Source organism: Podarcis pityusensis, assembly GCF_964106645.2.
Source record: "Podarcis pityusensis genome assembly, chromosome: 2".
NCBI classification, from domain to species: domain Eukaryota; kingdom Metazoa; phylum Chordata; class Lepidosauria; order Squamata; family Lacertidae; genus Podarcis; species Podarcis pityusensis.
The window spans coordinates 70,178,039-70,197,809 of record NC_138029.1 but is presented as its reverse complement, the minus strand read 5'-3'; the positions used below and the strand labels follow the sequence as shown (position 1 = coordinate 70,197,809).

Below are 19,771 nucleotides of genomic sequence, written 5' to 3'. Positions count from 1 at the left end.
AGCGCCAGAGCCGAGCCAGCACTTTCCACCCCACCCAGCCAGCGCAGAGAGAGGGAGAGAGGCCTTTGTCCTTCCTCCACCAGCTGTTTTTTTTCCTGCCATGTTCAGCACTTTTGGTGGCTCTCAATCAGGAGTCGCTCCTGCCAGGTGATTGAATGGATGCCCCACAGCCCAGTAAGCAAGCGCTGCCTGTCTGGGGATTTACTGCTCCCCACAAAGGTAGGCAGGCTGTCTCACCCCAATGACCTTGAGCTACAGGAGCTGGCCAGGTGCCCCCCTCCTCCGCCTCCACTGGATTTCTCTGGAGCCTGGATTTCTCAGACCACATGCGCTGGTGCATTGACAGCTGCTGGCCCACCAGGGTGGGGCTCCCCACATAAAGAAGTTATTGTTCAGCCCCACCCCACCCCTTCACCCCCAGCTGTCTCACACAGCTCCTGCCAGGGAACATGACCCAGAGGAAGGGATGAGCAGGCTCCTTCGCCCCATTTCCTAGAAGCCCGGGCAGGGTTTCCTTTGTGCCAAAGTTCAAGCCCAGATTTCATTTTTAAGTGCCAGGGCTGAATCCTGGAACATGCCTCTGTGCATATGCCATGTGTCGTCCCTATGCCCTACTCGGCCCAGCAACACATTTAGAGTGAAGCAGCATGGCTTTGGGTTGTTAGAAATTACATACAGGGCAAACGCAGGGCGGGGCTTTTTCATGCTATGTCTCTGCACGGTCTGATCTTAGTTAGCCACTTTGATGGTCTGGAGATTTTTTATTCTCCAAAGCAGCAGAGCTCCCTGCCCCCATACACTGCACCCTAGACCTACAGAGACCACCCACATGCCACAGCTCTTGCGAGCTCAAGCCACGCTGGAGCTGGGGGAAACTCTCCCAGAAATGAAGAAGCGACTCAGAGGGAGCCAGAAAAGAGAGTCAAAGGGAGCCAGAAATCTCCACTTGCAAGACGGTTTTAAGGGCAAGGTACTGGGGGTTCAATTGCAATGCTTTAGATAGCAGGAGTGGGACCCTGGCGGCTGCACAAGGTTTGCCTTTGATATTTGTTCCCTTCAAATCCTGTTCTCCCAACTCTAGGCTCAAATCCCAGTGGTCCCCTCTACACATTTCCTCAGCTGCATGGCTTCCCAAACCCCACCCAGTGACTTGGCCTGCTCCAAAGGGCAGCCCAACCTTCCCTCTTCCATGGTCCACATCTCTCGGTCCCACTGAATACCCTCCCAACCCTCTCCTGCTGTGAGTTCAGCCTACATCTGCTCTGGCCCTCGCTGATGCAGTTGCCCTTTCTCTTTGCCACCAATTATTTTCACACGGAGAGATCTGGGCACAGCTAATGGATCAGAGGCCTGCCCTGGGCCCCCAAAGTGGGGACAGCCTCTAACCACAACGAGAGAGAAAACACCTTGGAAGAGCACATTGCATGGGAGGGGGGCGGGAAGCCCCTTCAACCCCACACCAGATGGAAGGGACTTCCTTTCTCTCTCAAGGCCAGCTTGATGCAAGCACTTCTGCTGCTCAGGAAGCAGGAGCAGACACAGCTAGGCCAGCCAGCAGAGACGGGATCCCAGTGGTGGGGTAGTTGAGTTGCAAAAATACACGCACACAAGGTGCCAGGAATCTAGATTCAGGTAGGCAGCCATGCTGGTCTGACGCAGTCAAAATAAATTAAAAAATTGTCCAGCAGCACCTTAGAGACCAACTAAGTTTGTTCTGGATATAAGTTTCCGTGTGCATGCACACAATTTTCTGATTTATTTCAAGGTGCCAGGAAGGCAGAGAGGGACTCCAGTAGGAGGTAAGAACCAATTTGGTGTAGCGGTCAGAGGAGGGGAAGCAGACGTGATCCTCCCCAGATATTGCTCCAACTCTTGTCAGACTCTGCCAGCACAATCAATGGGCAGGAATGATGGCAGCAGAAGTCCAGCAACATCTGGGGGCACCACACTGACTCCCTGGGTCAGGACAGGACCAGGGAGCTCAGGATTGGAATCCCTGTCTAGCCACAAAGCTAGGCCATTGGGCCAGTCTCTCTCTCTGCTTCTCCCCACCTTCTCGGGTTGTCGTGAGGATAAAATGGAGAAGGAAAACCAAGGATGCCACAGAAAGCTTTTTGGAGGAAGAATGGGATAAAATACCCTGAATAGCATAAAATAGAGATAGGTCACACAACAGTGGAGCAGGGGGAAAGTCACAAAAAGGAATGATAACACTGGGCAACAATTTTTTACTTTTTGAATGTTGTCTAGATTTCTACAACTGATTTAGGGTATTTTTGCACTGCTGAATCAGGAAATGGCATCCGTTTCTCTCCATCAGGTCAGGTTTTTGTGCTATGTTGATTTGAAAAAAATCAGATCTTGTGACAAAATCGATTACATTTTTGTGGCATTATCAGCTGATTTTTGTCAACACATATCATCCTAAATATGTTTTTAAGAGAAAAAAATGTTTTTCCAACAACATATATTGATTACCTGATAGAAACATCGATTACTGTAAACTGAATGGTGGGCATTGATAAAGATAAGTACACGTAAATTGCATGTTGCTTCACCATTTTTCAAACTTCAGGGCTTGAACTTCCGTTTCTTGGAACTCCTGGAATGCTCAGCGGCAGGGAGGTCTCTCTTCAGAGTCCAACAGTAGTCAGCCATCATGACTGCATCCCGGCGACCCTGATACCTGGTCTCCATCTCTTTCATCTCCTGATGGAATCTCTCCCCCTGCTTGTCACTCATTGAACCCAGGTTCTCAGGAAACCGGTCCATATGTGAAAATAGGTAGTGCATCTTGACGCTCATGTTGCAGCCCATGTTTCTGAAAGCAGTCAGCATGTTGTTGACAAGTTCTGCGTAGTTTCTGGCCTTATTGTTGCCAAGAAAGTTCTTCACTACCAGAACAAATGCCTTCCACGCTTCCAGTTCCACTTCGTTCATTGAGTTTCCGAACTCTGGATCTCTGATGAGCTGACGGATCTGAGGACCGTCAAAGATGCCAGCTTTCAACTTCTCCATGGTCAATCCTGGAAAAGCCTGGCACAAGTAAGTGAAGCAGTCACCATCCTTGTCCAGAGCCTTGGTGAACTGCTTGATTAAGCCGAGCTTGATGTGCAGCGGTGGGAAGAGTATTCTGTCTCTGTCCACCAGAGGGTCGTTGATGACGTTCCTTTTTCTGCAAGGCACCAATTCCTCCCGCACAGGCCAGTCCTTCTTTGTGTAATGCTGAGCATGGTCCCTACTATCCCACATGCACAGAAAACATGGGTACTTGGTGAAGCCAGACTGTTGTCCCAACAAAAAGTTCACCATCTTCAGGTCAACACAAATAAACCACTTATGCTGATCATAACCAATTTTCTCCAGCACATACTTCACCCCTTCATAGTTCTCCTTCAGTGTACTCGAGCCAGGGGTTTTGATCCCCCAACTTTATGCTTTGCCGCACCAATTTATGGAAGATTTTGAGGTTTTATGACTTCAAACTGATCCCTTTTCGACATAATCACCCAGAACTATTGAACCTGAATACTTCTTGTCATTAAAATAATCATTTCCAATCAAAACAATTATTCGACATGGCATTCTACCCCCACCAACTTCTTCTAAAATGCTCCACACAAGCGTACATGTGAACAAAAATGTAAAAAAACGACATATGGCCATAACTCAAAACTTGACCTGATTGAGCAAAACCAATGTGATTTTTGGATTCAGCGCATCAGATTCGTCCTAAATCAGCTGAAAAAATGCAGACAACAAATTTGTTGTTGACCAGTGTAATTATAGGAAGGGGGGAATCTGGGATCCATAGTAGGAGAGATTTTAGTAATATTTTCACAAGGGAGGTGTAAAGTTAGCGGGTGCAGTGAGTCTGAACAGTCAAAGCTGGTTAGGGGGCTAGATTCTCTATCCAGTCTCTGGCCAGCCTGCAGCACAGTAATTTATATCCTGCATCTGTGGAGGCGGTGGGGGTGGTTTAGCTTCTTCCTCTTCAGACTGACACAGGGCAGAGCACTAAAATCACAGTACTGCTATAGAGCTCCCTGGCAGGAATATGTTTTGACTCGGATCCAAGATATGCTGAACCTCTAAACCTTTCTCTGCTCACTTGGAAGATCTCTTTCGCAAGCCGCTCAGAAACTGGGGCTAGAGACTAAATAAGACATAAAAGGCTTCTAGACCAATTGCTAAACCACTGGGGACATTTGCTCCGCAGAATCTTATTGGCTGCAAGGCTAGATTCTCATCCTGGCAATTGCCAGACAGGCACCATCTTTTCATAAAGGATCAGATTCAGGTGAGTTGAGGGCAGCCCTCTGGTGAGCAGTTCACCAAGGGGGCACTAGGTTCCACTCAGGCTGGATTCCCTTTGTGCTCTCTTCTCCTTAAGACAAGAAAACATTGCCCAGGAGACAAATCCATTAGCACACCCAGAGCACTCAGCCCACTCAGAGCACTAGACACCACTGCAGAAGCGACCCCATTTTCCATTCAAGAGATCCCTCCTCCCCCGTTTGAGGCCCTGCCAGCAGTACTGATTACATTTCCCATCACCTGTGGCCGACATCTGCCGCTCACTGTCTATCATCCCACAATGACAGTCCATTGTCCTGGAGATTCGGGTGCCTTAGCATGGGTGCTACTAATGTTGCTTGGCTCTTCCTTCTCAATCTTCCCCAATAATCTCCTATGCACCATCATTGATAACCAAACCATTATTGTACTCCTATGGCCCTCCATACATTTTTGGACTCCAGATCCCATCTGCCCCAACCAACATTGCCATTATAGCCAGGGGTGATGGGAGTTGTAGTCCAACACATCTGGAGGGCCAAAAATATATCCCTGACATACTGACAATTTTACAGTGGGGAGGGGGGCAGGAAGGAAAGACAGGCCCCTGCTTCTAGGCATTTTCAAGTCTGAAAGTGGGGAGATTACTTCCTCTTCACTCTCTGCCTTCCTTAGTTTGCCTTTGTCTTTGAGGGTGACCTGTCCTCCCACCTCTCAAATTCATGCCTTTCTGAGCACACAACTGCACCCCCTCCACCCACACTGTCATCTCGTGTGTGTGTGTGTGTGTGTGTGTGTCCCACTTTCTACAACAAACACCACACATACTATGTGCCCGCTAACCAGCCACACTCCTTGCTGTTTGCATGTGTGTGTGTGTGTGTGTGTGTGTATCATCTGTGGGATACGTCTCCAGCTGAACAGACCAAGAGGCCTGGCTTGCAAGCTGGAAACAAGAGAGGGGTGTCTGAAGTGTCTGGGCTTTGAAAGAGAAGGAAGCAAGCAAAGAGGAGCAGCTGGAGACCTTCTGGTCTAGAAGGAAGAGGAGGAACCGGGTGGGGAAGAGCAAACTACAAAGAAGCAACAGCAAAATAAAGCACTGGGGAGGAGGGGAGGAAAACTGATAGCAGTGCAGAGTTTACTCCATTTGCTCTAGCAAAGTTATAAATTGTCAGGCTGCAGCAGGTAAGAGTACTGATGAAGCTTTATCTAAAGAGAACAACCAAGCTCTACGACTCCCCACAAGCTGACATGGAGCTAGTAAGTGGCATACCAGGACCACTGCCTCGTTCCTCTGTCCCCCTGTAATCTATGTGCTGCTGATGTGGGCAGCTCCAGCACCATTGTGAAAGGAGAGGCTGAAAGGAAAGCAGTTGTGATGGGTTTCAGCTTCTGAACCAGGAGGTTTATGCCGCCCAAAGGCCACTAGCGTTCGAAAAGACCTTGCCTCGGAAGGATGCCACACACCTGCACACCCAGGTTAGCAAGGAAGGGGGTCAGAAATGGCCCTTGGAAGTGAAAGTGGTGGCTCACAGGGAGAAGAGCACTTTCACATCCACAGGGCGCTTTTTCATTTTTTTCATTTTGGCCTTCTGGAGACAAATGAGCTTTCAGCAACCTGAGTGGGAAGAGAAAAACCACAACAGCCGATACAGAGAGCAGAGCTCCTGGCAGACAGAAAGGGCAGGGTGTGGTAGGGATAGTATGAAGTGGACCCAGGAGATGTAAGAAACTATTTGCTGAGAGAGAAAACACTGCATGTCAGTGCAGACTGAGAAAGTGAGGATCAGGGCAGAAGAAATCTCACAGGAGAGTAACTCTGGAAGGAGAAAGGAAAAACAACAACAATTCTCCAAGCACACTATGGACTTGGTTTCTTTAAGAAGCACAAAGTACTTGTCAGTTAGGTTTTTAAAAAGCAAAAGCATTTCCTAAGAGCTGCTCTGGAACAGACCAGGAAGCCTATAGTGGCTCCAATTATTATCAGTCACACACAAGCACATGTACAGTACAAAGTGATTTCCATTATTCTTTAACCAGCTCATCTGCATAACAAGGCATGGGCGGTCTCCCATTCCCATTTTACACATGGGGAACCGATGCTGAAAGAAAGTGACTTGTTCAAAAGCATCCCACAGAGGCTATAGGTGGCCACTGTTTTGAACCTAGGTCTAAGCACTTGTAAATAATTAGTCCCCCTTGTGGTGCATATTAAGGATCAGATTAAGTGCTCCATAATTGCAGGGTGAATTAATCTTACAGGAGACTACGTGGCAAGTGCTTCCTGGCAACTGAGTCCTGCTATCTTATGTTTAGGGAGCATCACTCGAGCCCTCTGTGCAATTCTGCTTCAAACAGAAAAATGAGGTCCAGAAACTGAACTACCGGGGAGAAACCTTCTGTTGCCTGGGCCATTGCTGCAGACATGGGTGGACTGCTTCATGGCTTGCTGGGAAGTCTCAAGGCATGAGGAAGGCAAAGGAAACGTAGCATGAAGTCTCTGAAGAACCTTCTGCCTCTCACAAAGTGTGAACATTCATTGGCTGGGAACGCCAAGTATGCAGGCCTCATTAACAATAACCCCCAACACCCACAACACACCCACACACAATTGGGTGACTGCAGAAATGGAGCACATGCCTATTGTTTGGGGCTTTGTAGGAGATGGCTCCCATTTCATCTCTGGAGGCAGCCTTCAAATCAAGGCTTCCCCATAGCAGCAGGCCCAGAAAATTGCAAATAAAGGGTTGTGCTGAAAACATCCCCCAAGTCTATTCTGGGAAGAGCCCCTGCGAGCAGGGATGGGCCTTCGCTGCCAACACCACCTCCAAAGAGAGAGGGGAGCCCCTTTGCCAAAGAGACAGGCGGCCTGTGGACAGCCAGGCCTCGGCAGCCCAAAAGAAAAGGATGCGGCACTTGGGGGCCCTCGACGCCTCCTCCTTGCGCGGGGATGGCTGCCTGCGGAGGGCCCCCTTGGCTCCTCTCTGCCTCTCTCCTTCTCCTCCCCTCCAACCCCACCTCCTCTTCTCCTCCTCACAGCCCACCAGCCCCTCCCCTCCAGCCTCCAGACCCCCTCCTCCCCCTCGCCAGCCCCACCTTCCTTTGTGTAGCGCGTCTCTATCAGATAACTTTCACCCCAAAACTGGAGGGGAAGAGAGGCTGGTACCCGGAGGCGCGGGATAAGCGCAGATGGGCACCGGGCGCCGAGCTGGACGGCCCGGGCTGGCTCGGGAGGGCGCCGCGGGCGGACGAGCAGGTGGAAGAGGCACCGCGCGGACCCGCCCCCGCCGCATCCGAAGAGATGCGCCCGGGGATGGGGTGCGGGGAAGGATACTGCGGGAGGGTGGGGGAAAGAAAGGGGGCGCGTCCTGGCACCGAGGTGGCTCCCACAGGGCTGGGGCGCGCCTCCGACCCCCCAATTTTAGGGGTGGAAAACGCCGTCGGGACTTCTCTGAACTGCTCCCCTCCTCAAAAGAGCTCCGTGGGGCTCCAGGGCGGGACGCCGCTCAATATCCCCCCTCCGCCCCGGACTCTGAAAAGGCTGCTGGAGCATCCTCGGGCTGTGCCCTCCTTGCGCCCCACAGAAAAAGGCCTCGCCCCAGCTCCCGGGCCTGGCCGCGCGTTGCCAATGCACCATTTTGGGTTGCTAATGGCTTCTCCCCCCCACCCGCCCCCCAGCCATGTCCCAGGTCCGGGAGGCGAGGAATCTCCCGGATCGCCTCTATGGGGAGCGGGAGGGTGGCGGGGGGGGGAGCGCTGTTGGCGACTCCCGGTAGAAAAGCGGGCGGGCAGACGCCGCCCACGCCCCCCTGCACAAAGCAGTGGCGGCAGCCAGCGCCCCCCTCCCCACCGCGGGGACAAAGAGCCCGCTCCCCCGGGGGGGCTTACCAGTCGGTGGGGCTGTCCTCGCCGATCACCTCCTGGTACGAGGCCAGCAGCTCCAGGCGGTTGGCGCCGAAGCTCACGCCAGCCATGCCGGCGGCGGAGAGAGAGGGATGCTGCTTTACGGGACGTCGGCGGAGGGGCAGCGAGGGAGCCGCGCTCGGATGGAGACAGGCCGCCTGCCTGCTTGCCTCGGAGACACTGCAGCAGTAGCAGCCGAGGGAGGGAGCCGGGCGGCGCGGAGAGGAGGCTCCGCCTGCTGGCGCACCCGGTCCTAGCGCCGGCCGCGGCTCAGCATCCCCCTACCGCCCCTCGGCCGCCTCTCCAGCGCCGCCGCCGCCGCCCACCTCCTCTCGATTTGTCCACATGTGGGTTGCCTGGGATCAGCCATCTTGAGCTGGATCACTTCAGGCACCACCACGTATGTGCGACGGCGGCTCCCGCTTACATTCAGCCCGAGGGGACGGGGAGAGCCGAAAGTTAGAACTTGAGGCACCTGCGCCGTCGGGCCCAAGTTTTTGCAACAAAAACCTAAGCTCCACAGAGGAGAAGTTCCCTCACACTTTTTAAAGCTCAGAGTTGCTGCGGCAGCGCAGAGGGGTCCAGAGAAAGGGGCACTCTGCGCACGCTCAGAGGCACTCACGTTCATCGCAACTTTACACAGTTGGCAGCTGAGCCTCGCCCGGTTAAGTGTTAGAGGCCTGGGAAAGAGGGCCAGACTTCGCGCAGGACACACCAGAGCAGAAGCTGGCAATTCAAATGACTAAGGTGCTGGCTGAGCTGGGATGCAGCCTCAGGCTCAGCATCTACACCAAACCTCCAGTTGCATCGATATTGTAGCATCAGTCAGAACTGACTCATCCTCATCTCATACACTTCAATAGAAAGTGAAGTCTCGCTGCCTACTGCAGTTCAGATCACGTTCTTATGATCTGGGGGGGGGGGGGACACTTGGTGGCACCGTGTGAAAAATCCCATTTTGTTGCTAGCACACTGTTTGCCATATAGCAATCATGACTAAACTTTGAGTGATTGACAATACCCAGCCAAACAGAACCTCATGGTTTTGTAGTAGTAATCCCAGCACATCTCTCATTCTACCCAGGATGCCTCCACACAAGCCAGTCTGGAACCGTCATATACACTTAGCATCCTCTCAGCAAGCCCACCACCACTTGTTATAGCCCTACTCAAATGGCTCTTTTGGGAATCTGGAGGAGGAGCTCTTTAAGGATTTCTGGATCCCACTTTGCCTCTTGACTTCAAGGTCTTTCTCTGAAAGTGGCCTGGAAAAGCAATCTCACTCCCATACGGTGTGGGCAGCATCTGGGCCACCATGGCACCTTATGAAGTAGGTGCCAACATTCTTGAAGTGTGAGGTGTTTTTTTCCTCTTAGCACTGCATTTCTTTTCTCAGTCACCTGGCACTTCAAAGCAAAGCCCACGTGGTTTCTAGCAGAAATGCAATTCCAGACTTGAGCTACTGTGGAGGTGACCTAGTCTAGGTGATAGAGAAGCCTTTCTATAACAACAACAACAACAACAACAGAATAAACCCTGCTGCTTTTGTCACTATCTACCAGTTCTTGCCTGGCACTCCCAAAATTCAATGGGAAAGGCTTAAGCCTCTGCAACCTCTCCCCAAAACAGAAATCCTGGTCGTGACATGCCATAAGGCCTCCCTATTTTCAAGAAGCAATTTATGAATGGAGTCAAGCTGGGGTTTCCATCTGTCCTAAAGCTCTGCTTATAGATTATCAGCTAATTACGTTCCTTGTGATTATGGCCTTTAAGAATTCATCCAGCCTGTGGCTTTGATGATGCTTTGCCTCTCTGGAAAAATCTGTTCAATTTAAGAAAAAAAAGGAAAACACCCACATCTCCGTAAGAAGAAAAACCATTCTCCCTGCATAAAGCAAAGCAAGCGACCCCAAAGACAGTGTGACAGGACAACAGCAGTGCTCGCCCTAACATACGCCCCCTTGCAAGACACAAATCAAAGCTAGCAGGAAGCACAAACCAAGTAGTTCCCTACAACAAGAACTGCAAGCATCAAGGAAGCTTCTCGCCAAATATAGGACCAGTAACCACTAAAGCAGAAGCTGGAATGAAAGCACAAATGCTACAAGCTGCACGAGGGAGGGGGACCCTGAATAGCCGGCCAAACAGAAACAGCCACACAGCAGACATAAGCTGCATCAAGGCTGCAAATAAGGAAGTGCACGAAATACTTCTCCAAGTTGCTAACTGTGTTTATCTCTGAAAATGAGTCCTTGAAATCAAGCCATTCTCAGTCACCAACAGGTCTCTGGGCAATCTTTATGCTATCCTAAGCAGGTGCCGTGTTCTTTGGGACCAGTCATTAACTTAGACCAATGAAGCTTCATATATATGGTTTTGCCGATGCAGATGCCTTCCTCTGTTTAGGCCCACTGTGACCATCCTCTCACTCTCACCCCTTCACTCACATTAACCTGCAAACAGCCACTGCCGCAAAAGGGCTTTGCTTATTTATGCTGGAGGCAGCCTCGCACACCACACCGCCCAATCTGCTCCCGGACTGCCTGATTTTCCACTAAAACATTTACAGTAGCAATACAGGTATGAAATCAAACTCCCGGCCAACAGGATATCACAGGCAGTTCCTGCTAGGTTGGGCAGTGCTAAGCTTTCCCTGCACCACTGTTGCTAGCATTTTATGAAATGAAAAGTTACCACTCGGCTGAAAGTTGTTCTGCAGCTGTCACTTCTCAACAGAGAGACCGTATTCAGTTTCAGCAATGCTGAGTTCCTTAGTCGCGTGCACAGTATTTCCATGAAACTATTCCCTTTTGCTTTTCCTCTCTGAGAATAAGAGGGAGGGCTCAGGTTGCTTCTTCCCAAGTAGGACTAATATTAGTTTCTAGAGTGTCTGTCACACCATATAACCCGCACCTGTATTTTTCACTGACTTTTCACCCCCCTTCCAGTAGAACCACACACTGCCCTTTTAAAGACAAAGAAATCAGCACAGCTCACATACATGACAAAAGAATTAAAGACATATTTTATTAGGCATTCAAAGCACCACCAAGGTGGCAAAGAATTGAAGACTCCCAGCCGGACAGCACGGTTCTGGGAAACACACTTAGAGCAAATCAGAAATAATAACTCTTTGGTAGGGATGCTCTGGGGCCACATCCAGCCCAGGGCTGTGCGCTACAAGCAAACGCAGCGTTGTATGGCTGGGGAGTGAATCACACGTTCATCTCATGGTGCGAGGAGAAGCAGCTTCTGCTGGTGTGGAGAAGAGGGCTGGATCCTGTGACAACTCTGTTCTCCATGGCATTTTAAAATTACTTTGCTTGAGGTCTGTTACAACTTTATAGAACAAGGCTCTACACACCTTGGAGGTAGTCTGTTTCCAGCTCTAGGAAAGGAGTGGCTAAGTCTTGGGAGGGGAAAGAAAGCTCTTTCTTTTTCTTTTTTTACTTTTGACTTGGCTCTTCCCAATTTCACTAGGGCCACATGTCTACGTGTAGGTGAGTTTCCATCACTGAAAGTGGAAATACATACTAACTGGCAGGACAGAGCCAGGCCTGGATCACAGAAATCACTTGCGATGCCTTCTCAAGGAAGGAAAGGCAGACAGGAGCCAAAGTTGGTAGTTACAACACAAAGGAGGCAAGAAGTCACGAGAACGAGCCCTACCCTGGCATTGGGAAAAGCTATCGCCCCAAGAGGGCGAGGCAGCAAGCGTTCACATACACCTGAGGCAGATAACAGACCTCCTAGGTATGACCAAGTGTCAACTCTGCCTGCTTTGCAACAGCCACTAACGTATGGGATCCTTCAGCTAGGAAGTAACATTTCTGGGACCCCACCTCTTTGGCTGCAGCTGGCACAAAAGTGACAAGAGGCACGGGCAAATCCTTTGGACATATGGCGACACTATGGCTTCACAGCATGGAGAAGGGTGGTGGTGATTCTGCCCCTGTCACTCAGTGCTGGTGCAGAATGGAATTCTATTTGAAAAAGAGCAGCAGCCTAAAGCTGTACCTGAATCCTCGCAGAGTACTGAAGGGAAATCTGAGCACTGCAGCTCCCCCATTGGGAATGATTGTCAAGTGAAGGGTTTGGGGTGGAGTGTGGGGGCAGCTCTCTCAGGACAGGACAGGGCAAAATGTGGGGGAAAGAGGAATGCAGGGCTTGGGCGAGCAGCAGCTTGGGCAGTCAGATCTCCTCTTCCCCACCCGCTTCCTCCTCCTCCTCACACATGCGAGAAAGCATGGCTCTTGCACAGGGGCTTATCCTTTTTAGAGTAGAATGTCTTTCCTTCCAAGTTGATCTGGCAGATCTGTGGGGGGAAGGAAGGGAGGAAGGACTCAGTGAGGCAAGCATCAGTTCCACGCTCACAGGCCCACCACCACCCACTTCAGCTCATCCACAGGGACAAAAGAGGAAGGGCAAAGCCACAGGAATCACCCAATGCACTGCTGCCCAGCTTCACCCCCAACAGTCGTTGCCCTGCTAGACCTAAGGCATTGCCAGTCAGCAGGAGGCACCCGAGAGTGCTTGCCACAAAGGCAAGCAAGGACGAAAGGTTAAACCAGACAGCTCCATCCCCAGGGAAAGAGCCAAGCTCAGAAGCCTCCTCTGACAAGCTTCATGCTAGCAAATTGCTGCCCCTGCCTGCCAGCGATGTCCCTCTATCACAGAATGCTCCTGGAGCAAAGGCTGGAAAGGGTTAGTTAGACCAGTGGTGGGTGGTGGGTGGTGGAAAGAGGTGCTCACCGCACAGACGAAGCAAGTGTCATGCCAGCTGAAGCCCAGCGCCTCCAGGAATCGATCGCCAGCGTCTATCTTGAAGTCACAGCCACGGCATTTGGTTCCAAACATCTTCTCATAGTCTTGAGGCAGGGAGAGAAGGGGGAGGAGAGATTAGGCCAACGTGTTCAGAATCTGGAGGCCGAGCTAGGAAGAAGAGCGCCGCTGCTTACATGAGCCATTGCCACAGCACCACCCGTCCCACTCACCCGCTCGGCAAAGGGAGGCTGCTTTGATTGCAGAACCATGTTCAAAGAGCAGCTAGGATCAAAGGCACTTGCCTTAACACCAAGCCTGTCTGTATATCAACTGGCAAGGAGTCCTGTCCTCCCCGGCCCTACCTGGAGATGCCAGGAATTGAACCAGGGACCTTTCGCATTTAAGGCATGCACTCTACCACAGAGCTATAGACTGGGTTGCTAGTGTCTGGTTCACTGCCCCAGTGATCTCAGCTACCTTCCCCATCTGCTCCACAGTTCTCTGCTCCTGCTCTTGGTTCCCTTCTGTTTCTGTAGCTTTGCTTCTGTCCCACAATCCTGTCCTCTCCCCAGTATTTGCTTTTCTCTGATCAGAGCCCTTCCTGAGCTAAGCAGCAGATGCTCTGATGCTGCCCTGGAGCCTGTTGGGCTGGCTGGAAGACCAAAGACTCCGTGAAGAGATGGCAGACAACCGTCCCAGCCATGTCAAGCAAGGCTGCACATGCTGTTAAGCGCCCTCCACACCCCACCCGGCTTATGATGAAAGGCAGCTGTTCATTCATCTGGGAGAATTCCAGATTGTTTCACAGCATCAGATAATGTGGGGGTGGAGAGGGAAGCCACTCCATTTGTTAAGCCTTTCTCCCCCTAGAAACCTCATCCCAATGGAATATTCCAAGAGAGAGTTGTGTTTATCAGGACTGGAATGAAAGGAAAAGAACAACACTTCCCAGCATGCTTTGCTGCATGCTTACGTGCTGCAGGTACTACTCTACTGATCTCCATAGCAACCTGGCAGAACGGGCGCTGCCCGGCAACCATTACCAAGGGGCAGCCAGACCAGGGTCAGAGGAGGACGCCATTGCAAGTGTTTTGTTGCTCAAGCTCTCCCTGCCACTGAAGGTCAGTACTAGGAACTGTTTCTGTGGGGTATCCCCCCACCCACCCCTTCCAAGGAAGGCTGCTTTGGTGCTGGCTGCTCCCATTCCAGGGGGAGCTTGGGACATCCCATATGCTTCCAATTTTATAAATCCAGAATGTTAATTAAAGGCTATCTAAAAGACTTCTAAGAAAGACCCACTACTTTGTGGGTACCACAGCCAAGTATTATCCATACCTCTCTCACAGTAGGGCTGCCCTTCTTCCATGTAGAAGGCACGATTGCGAATGGGCGTTTTGCAGGCAGCACAGATAAAGCAATGTACGTGCCAGGTCATCTTGAGGGCATGCATAATTTCCTAAAGAAACACAAGAACGCGAGTCACTCCACTGTAGGGCTGCCCTTTGCCAACAATGCAGGGTATTTAGACAGCACACTACATAGGCAATACTGAACTTTCCACATGCCAGCCATACATTATTTCAACCATCCCAACAACCTGGTAGGGGAGGCCAGGATTTAGCCTCCACAGATTTGGGGAGGGTGAAGAAGGCCGGAATACAGAGCAGGTTGCTCTAGCCTGCCAAGTGAGTTCATGACTAATATGAGATTTGAAACAGAGTTCCAGCTCATGCTCAATGCTGTGCTATGTTTGCTCTCTGGAGCAGGCCAGAGTCTGGGAGTCCCCAGCCTCAAATATAGTAGCAAGACAAGTCTATCAGGTTTGTACTATATGGCAAGAGCAGGCGTGGAGAACTTTTTTTGGCTCAGTTGTCCGATCCTTAGCTGTCCACACCTCCAAGGGTCAGCTGTGACAGGTGAGTAGGACAACACACCTGTCAAAGTCCCTTGATTAGCATTTCCCGACTGCCTAACAGCTAGCTGGTATTCTGCCACTTGGGAGCCGCAGGGCTGGTATAACTGCTTTGTGCAGAGACCAGCCCCACACATGGGGGACCCACAACCATGGTTGGGCAGAAATGGCCCCACAGGCCAGCCAGAGGTCCCCCACCCCTGCTTTAAAGCATCAGCCCTTGAGTTAACATAAGGAACTGGAGAAGATCACCCCTGAGTGGAAAGGGCTAACAGCAATGGCTGGCTCCTTCTAAGCAAGGGAAATCTCAACATCAGGGATGTGGGACCTGCGACTCTCTAGAGGTTGCCTGACTCCAACTCCCATCAGCCTCAGCCAACACAGCTAATAGTGAAGGACGATGGGAGTTGGAGTTCAGAACCACGTGGAGTGCACAGATTCTGCCCCCACCCCTTCCTGACTCTCAGCATGCTTGAGAGTAGGACTGCTTCCCCGAAGGCTGCGCTCCAACCGAACTCACCCCTGTGATCTTCTTCTTGCACTTGGCACAGTTGGGGGCATAGCGTATGTCGTAGCACTTGGGGCAGAAGATGGAGCCCTTCTCCTCAAAAAACCCACCCTCGTCCAGCACCTTCCTGCACTGTGAGCAAGTGAACTCCTCAGGGTGGTAGTAGCGTCCCAGGGCCACCAGGTAGCGCCCTCTAGTGGAAAAACAAAAAGAGGAAGGGTTAGCTTTGAGGTGGGTGATGAGCCTGGCCTCTTGCCTATTGGGGGAAAGGACAGGCGACCAGGGTCTTTCCCCTTCCATTGCCAGAAGACAATTCTAGCTGTTGTTATGAAGCATGAGTCTACAGTACATGGAAGGGAACACTTCCAAGGGCTGGTTTGTGTAGCATGGGGGACGGTTGCCCAGGGTGCAAAATTTCAGCACCCAGTGCTGCCTCAATACAACTTTGCACATCTGGCGCTGCACTCTGTTGAAAACAGATTTTCCATGCAAACCAGGAAGTGACCTCTCCAGACAACGGAACAACTCTTCTTTTCTTATTTCTGCGGCTGCAAACTCCTGGGTGATGCGGATGCCATTAGGCAGTTGAATGTGCGTGTGTCCTCCGTCCATTTCCCTTCCTCCACACAGCCCTGGGCACTGGCAACTCACGCTATGCCACTGGGTCCGCACAGTATGATTGCAGCATGCCAACATCAAGCAAGGAACTCGCATTTGCAAACAAGCCACTGCAAGTATAGGCACCGAACTTCCAGGTCACCTCTGCACACAATATCCATCGGTGGAATCGGTGCACCCATCCAGAAGCCAGTATTCCAGGCTGCAACAGACTAAGCGAGGTGCAGGTGTACGTATGTACAAACCACTTCCGAGAATTGGGGAGGGGGGAGAGGAAAAGGAGGAGAACGATCCCTCCGCACTGCTGCAACTCTCACCTGATTATCTTGTTGCACTGGTAGCAGATAGGCGTTTTGTCAGCACTCTCAGGGGCTTGCTGTGCAGCCTGCACAATAGAGTTGCGGTTCTGCATCGGTGTTGGCGTAGCCGGCTGGCTGTGCTTGCTCAGGACTGTGCTGGTTTTATCTGGGGCATACCGCTCCGCAAAGGAAGGATCCACAGCCCATGGTGGGCGGCTGGCCGGGCCAGAGACAGGTGCAGGCTTCGGAGCAGCAGAGCCTGGAACAAGGCAATGGCACTTTATCTCTCAACAGCAACCCACTTAAGATCTGAAGCTTGCATGACATATGCATTGGCACTGTGTCTAGGGTCTGAGCAATTCACTGGGGATAATCTCTGCCCTTCGACTTGGGTGGACAGACCTTCCTTCCCAAAGGAAGACCACTGGCCACTGCTCATTTTCAGGCACACATGCATTCAAAAATTTAAAGCTAACACAGCTTCACAGCGAGAAACTACAACAGGTTTTGCTGTAGACACTGTGGAAGATACCAGGTGCCAGTAGGCAAAGCTTTCCCCAGCAAGTATCCCTGCCCAGAGGTTTCATCGCATGCACAGCGCTCCCAGCTTACCATATCCAGGCTCCACTTTCAAGGCTGGCGCAGAAGACAGATCCGGTATGGAGACCTGGCTACAGAATAACCAATTAGTTCCAGGCAACCTGGGCCCATTACCCACCCACTCCAGCAGAGGCTGCTACCATGGCCCAGGTCTGGCAAGTCAATGTAGTGGCGATACCTGTTTCTAATCTTTTCACAGACCTCAAGGAGCTCACTGGAAGAATGAAGTTGGGGGACACACAAGAGCATCACTGGAGCAGATTGTGTGCAGTCAAAATATGCCCATACCCACAGTGTAGCAGTGACCCCTATTGGCTGGTGGTTTTGCTGCCCAGAGTGACCAGCATTAAGAAGAAACAGGTCCTATTATGCTAAGCCCAGGCTACAAAGCCTGTTGCCGAGGATGCGAGGACAAGCCAACACAAAAGACATTCTCCTCGTTTATGTGCAGAGGGAGCATTCATCTTCCCTTCTCTAAAGGAGGAGTTCAAACAAGTCCTGGAGGAGGAGGAGGACATGCATCATGCTGTCCTCTCAAGCACAATGACAGTAGCCACCACCTGCATGGATGGAGGATAAAGAACAAAGACTCCTGGGCCTGGTTTGCTCTCCTAAAAAAAAAGTAGGACACCAGAGCAAGTTCTGCACAGGAGCACCAAAAGCATTCCTGTTAACTGTACAGTATAGCCAGGTCAGAGGCAGATGGAAAACGGAAGGCAGGATTCATTTAAGGAAGTGTTCCTTTCCTTGCGCACAGCAAGTGCCTGCTTTCCTGGCATACCTGGGGCAGTTCCTATGATCCCAAACTGTGAGGACAAGCACTGTGATAATATCAGCATGAAGGAACAGCCTTCAAAACCTCCCAGCCCCAGGCTGCAGGGCAGGTCTGCATAAGAGGAACAGGCCTTAGCTCAGGGGTACAAGATCTGCTTTGCAGGCAGCAAGGTCCCAGGCTCAGTTGACCAGCATCTGCAGGCAAGGGGCAGAAAAGATTCCCTGTCTGAAACTCCTGGAGAGTTGCTGCCAGTCGGCGTAGATAATACTGAGCTCAATAGACCAAGAGTTTGACCTCAGTATAAGGCAGCTGAGATAGCTCAGTCAGTACAGCATGAGACTCTTAAGCTTGGGGTCATGGATTGGAGCCCCACGTCGGGCAGAAGAATCTCAGGGTCATGGACATTGGGCAAAATATCCCTGCATTGCAAAGGGCTGGACTGGGTGAGCCTCGTGGTCCCTTCCAACTCTACAATTCTATGATCAGCTTCCTGTGGCGAGACAGGTGATGCCGCAGAAAAAGGACACGAGGCGTTATCAACCACGAAATGCACTTGTGGCCAAGGAGTAACAGTGGCAGCAATTTGCCTGTTTTGCAATCGGACACACAGCTCAGCACTAGTAGCTGGCATCCGCAGAAACCTGAGGGGCTGTGTGCTCATCTCTTGGCATAAGATTCACACAAGACAGCAAACTAGAAAGACATGCTGTTCTCTCTCACACATACACCAAATTCCACCACCTGTTCCAATGGGAGTCCAGAGTTTTGTGCTGTCAGAGGCCTGCCCCAACTTTGCTGGAAAGCACGGAAAGGCCAAGGTGCCCCAATCAGCTCCTTAGCCGTCTTGTGCTGCCTGCTAAAACACTTCCTTAAAGCTTCAGGTAGAAGCTTTTCCACATGTTTAACCCCAGCCCTACCTTCTTGCAGTAAACATTTTGCTTCCCATTCTTTCCTCTGAAGGTTACCATGAAGGTCCTCTTCTCTACAAGACCCTTTTAAATATTTCAAAGGGTTTATATGGTGTGTCAGGGGGTGCGGTGTAGACAACGTCATATTAGGGGCATGAAGCACACCCACAGACAGGTCACCTCACATAGGGCTCCAACAAATGGCACCTCTTGTCACCAATGGAAGCGAAAGCCTTGAAAAGGGTCAATATGGAGGTCAAATGGCCGAAATATTGGGAAATTTTGGAACAAGACGGAGATAGACTGAAATTGCAGAGTTTTGAAAAACTAAAAAACAAAGTGCGAGACTGGCTTCATTATTATCAAATAATGGAGGTATTTAAATTGGACAGGAAAATTGGCTTCCAGGTGGAAAGATCCAAATTAGAAACAGAATTGTTAGAACCCAAGACTAAGAATTTGTCAAGAATGTATAACTTGCTGCTGAAATGGAATACTCAAGATGAAACGGTAAAATCGGCTATGATTAAATGGGCACAGGATGTAGGACATAACATTATGTTTGCTGACTGGGAACAGTTATGGACCACAGGTATGAAATTTACGGCATGTAATGCCTTAAGAGAGAATATTATGAAAATGATATACAGGTGGTACATAACCCCAGTCAAGCTTGCGAAAATCTATCACTTGCCCGATAACAAATGTTGGAAATGTAAAGAAACTGAAGGTACATTTTTTCACCTTTGGTGGACGTGCCCAAAGATTAAGGCTTTCTGGGAAATGATATATAATGAATTAAAAAAGGTATTTAAGTATACCTTTCCTAAGAAACCAGAGGCCTTTCTCCTGGGCATAGTCGGCCAAATGGTGGTAAAGAAGGATAGAACTTTCTTTATGTATGCAACAACAGCAGCAAGAATACTCATTGCAAAGTATTGGAAGACACAAGAACTTCCCACGCTGGAGGAATGGCAGATGAAACTTATGGACTATATGGAATTGGCGGAAATGACTGGTAGAATCCGTGACCAGGGAGAAGAGTCGATGGAGGAAGACTGGAAGAAATTCAAAGACTATCTTCAGAAACACTGTAAAATTAAGGAATGTTAGAGTGATGTTGGACTGAAAACAAGTGGTTTCCAGCTGCACAGGTTAAAGTTAAGGATAGATTAAGATTAAAGATCA

The 19,771-nt window shown here is 50.6% G+C and overlaps 2 protein-coding genes across 6 annotated transcripts in view; both read right to left on the bottom strand.

Moving 5' to 3' along the window:
- DBN1 (drebrin 1) overlaps window positions 1-8,414 on the bottom strand; it is a 43,463-nt gene extending 35,049 nt beyond the window's left edge. The window contains exon 1 of one of the 2 annotated variants that reach the window (XM_080988158.1): window positions 8,185-8,414. In XM_080988158.1, coding sequence (XP_080844284.1) covers window positions 8,185-8,270 — 86 coding nt within the window. In that variant the 5' untranslated portion in view covers window positions 8,271-8,414. The remainder of the gene's footprint in view (window positions 1-8,184) is intronic. The other variant, XM_080988163.1, reaches the window with a different exon arrangement.
- Window positions 8,415-11,197: 2,783 nt separating this feature from the next.
- PDLIM7 (PDZ and LIM domain 7) overlaps window positions 11,198-19,771 on the bottom strand; it is a 47,312-nt gene continuing 38,738 nt past the window's right edge. For 3 of the 4 annotated variants that reach the window (XM_080988476.1, XM_080988474.1, XM_080988475.1), the window contains 6 exons: window positions 16,913-16,971; window positions 16,319-16,559; window positions 15,396-15,576; window positions 14,299-14,419; window positions 12,952-13,067; window positions 11,198-12,514 (listed from right to left, as the gene is read on the bottom strand). In XM_080988476.1, coding sequence (XP_080844602.1) covers window positions 12,428-12,514; window positions 12,952-13,067; window positions 14,299-14,419; window positions 15,396-15,576; window positions 16,319-16,559; window positions 16,913-16,971 — 805 coding nt within the window. In that variant the 3' untranslated portion in view covers window positions 11,198-12,427. The remainder of the gene's footprint in view (window positions 12,515-12,951; window positions 13,068-14,298; window positions 14,420-15,395; window positions 15,577-16,318; window positions 16,560-16,912; window positions 16,972-19,771) is intronic. The other variant, XM_080988477.1, reaches the window with a different exon arrangement.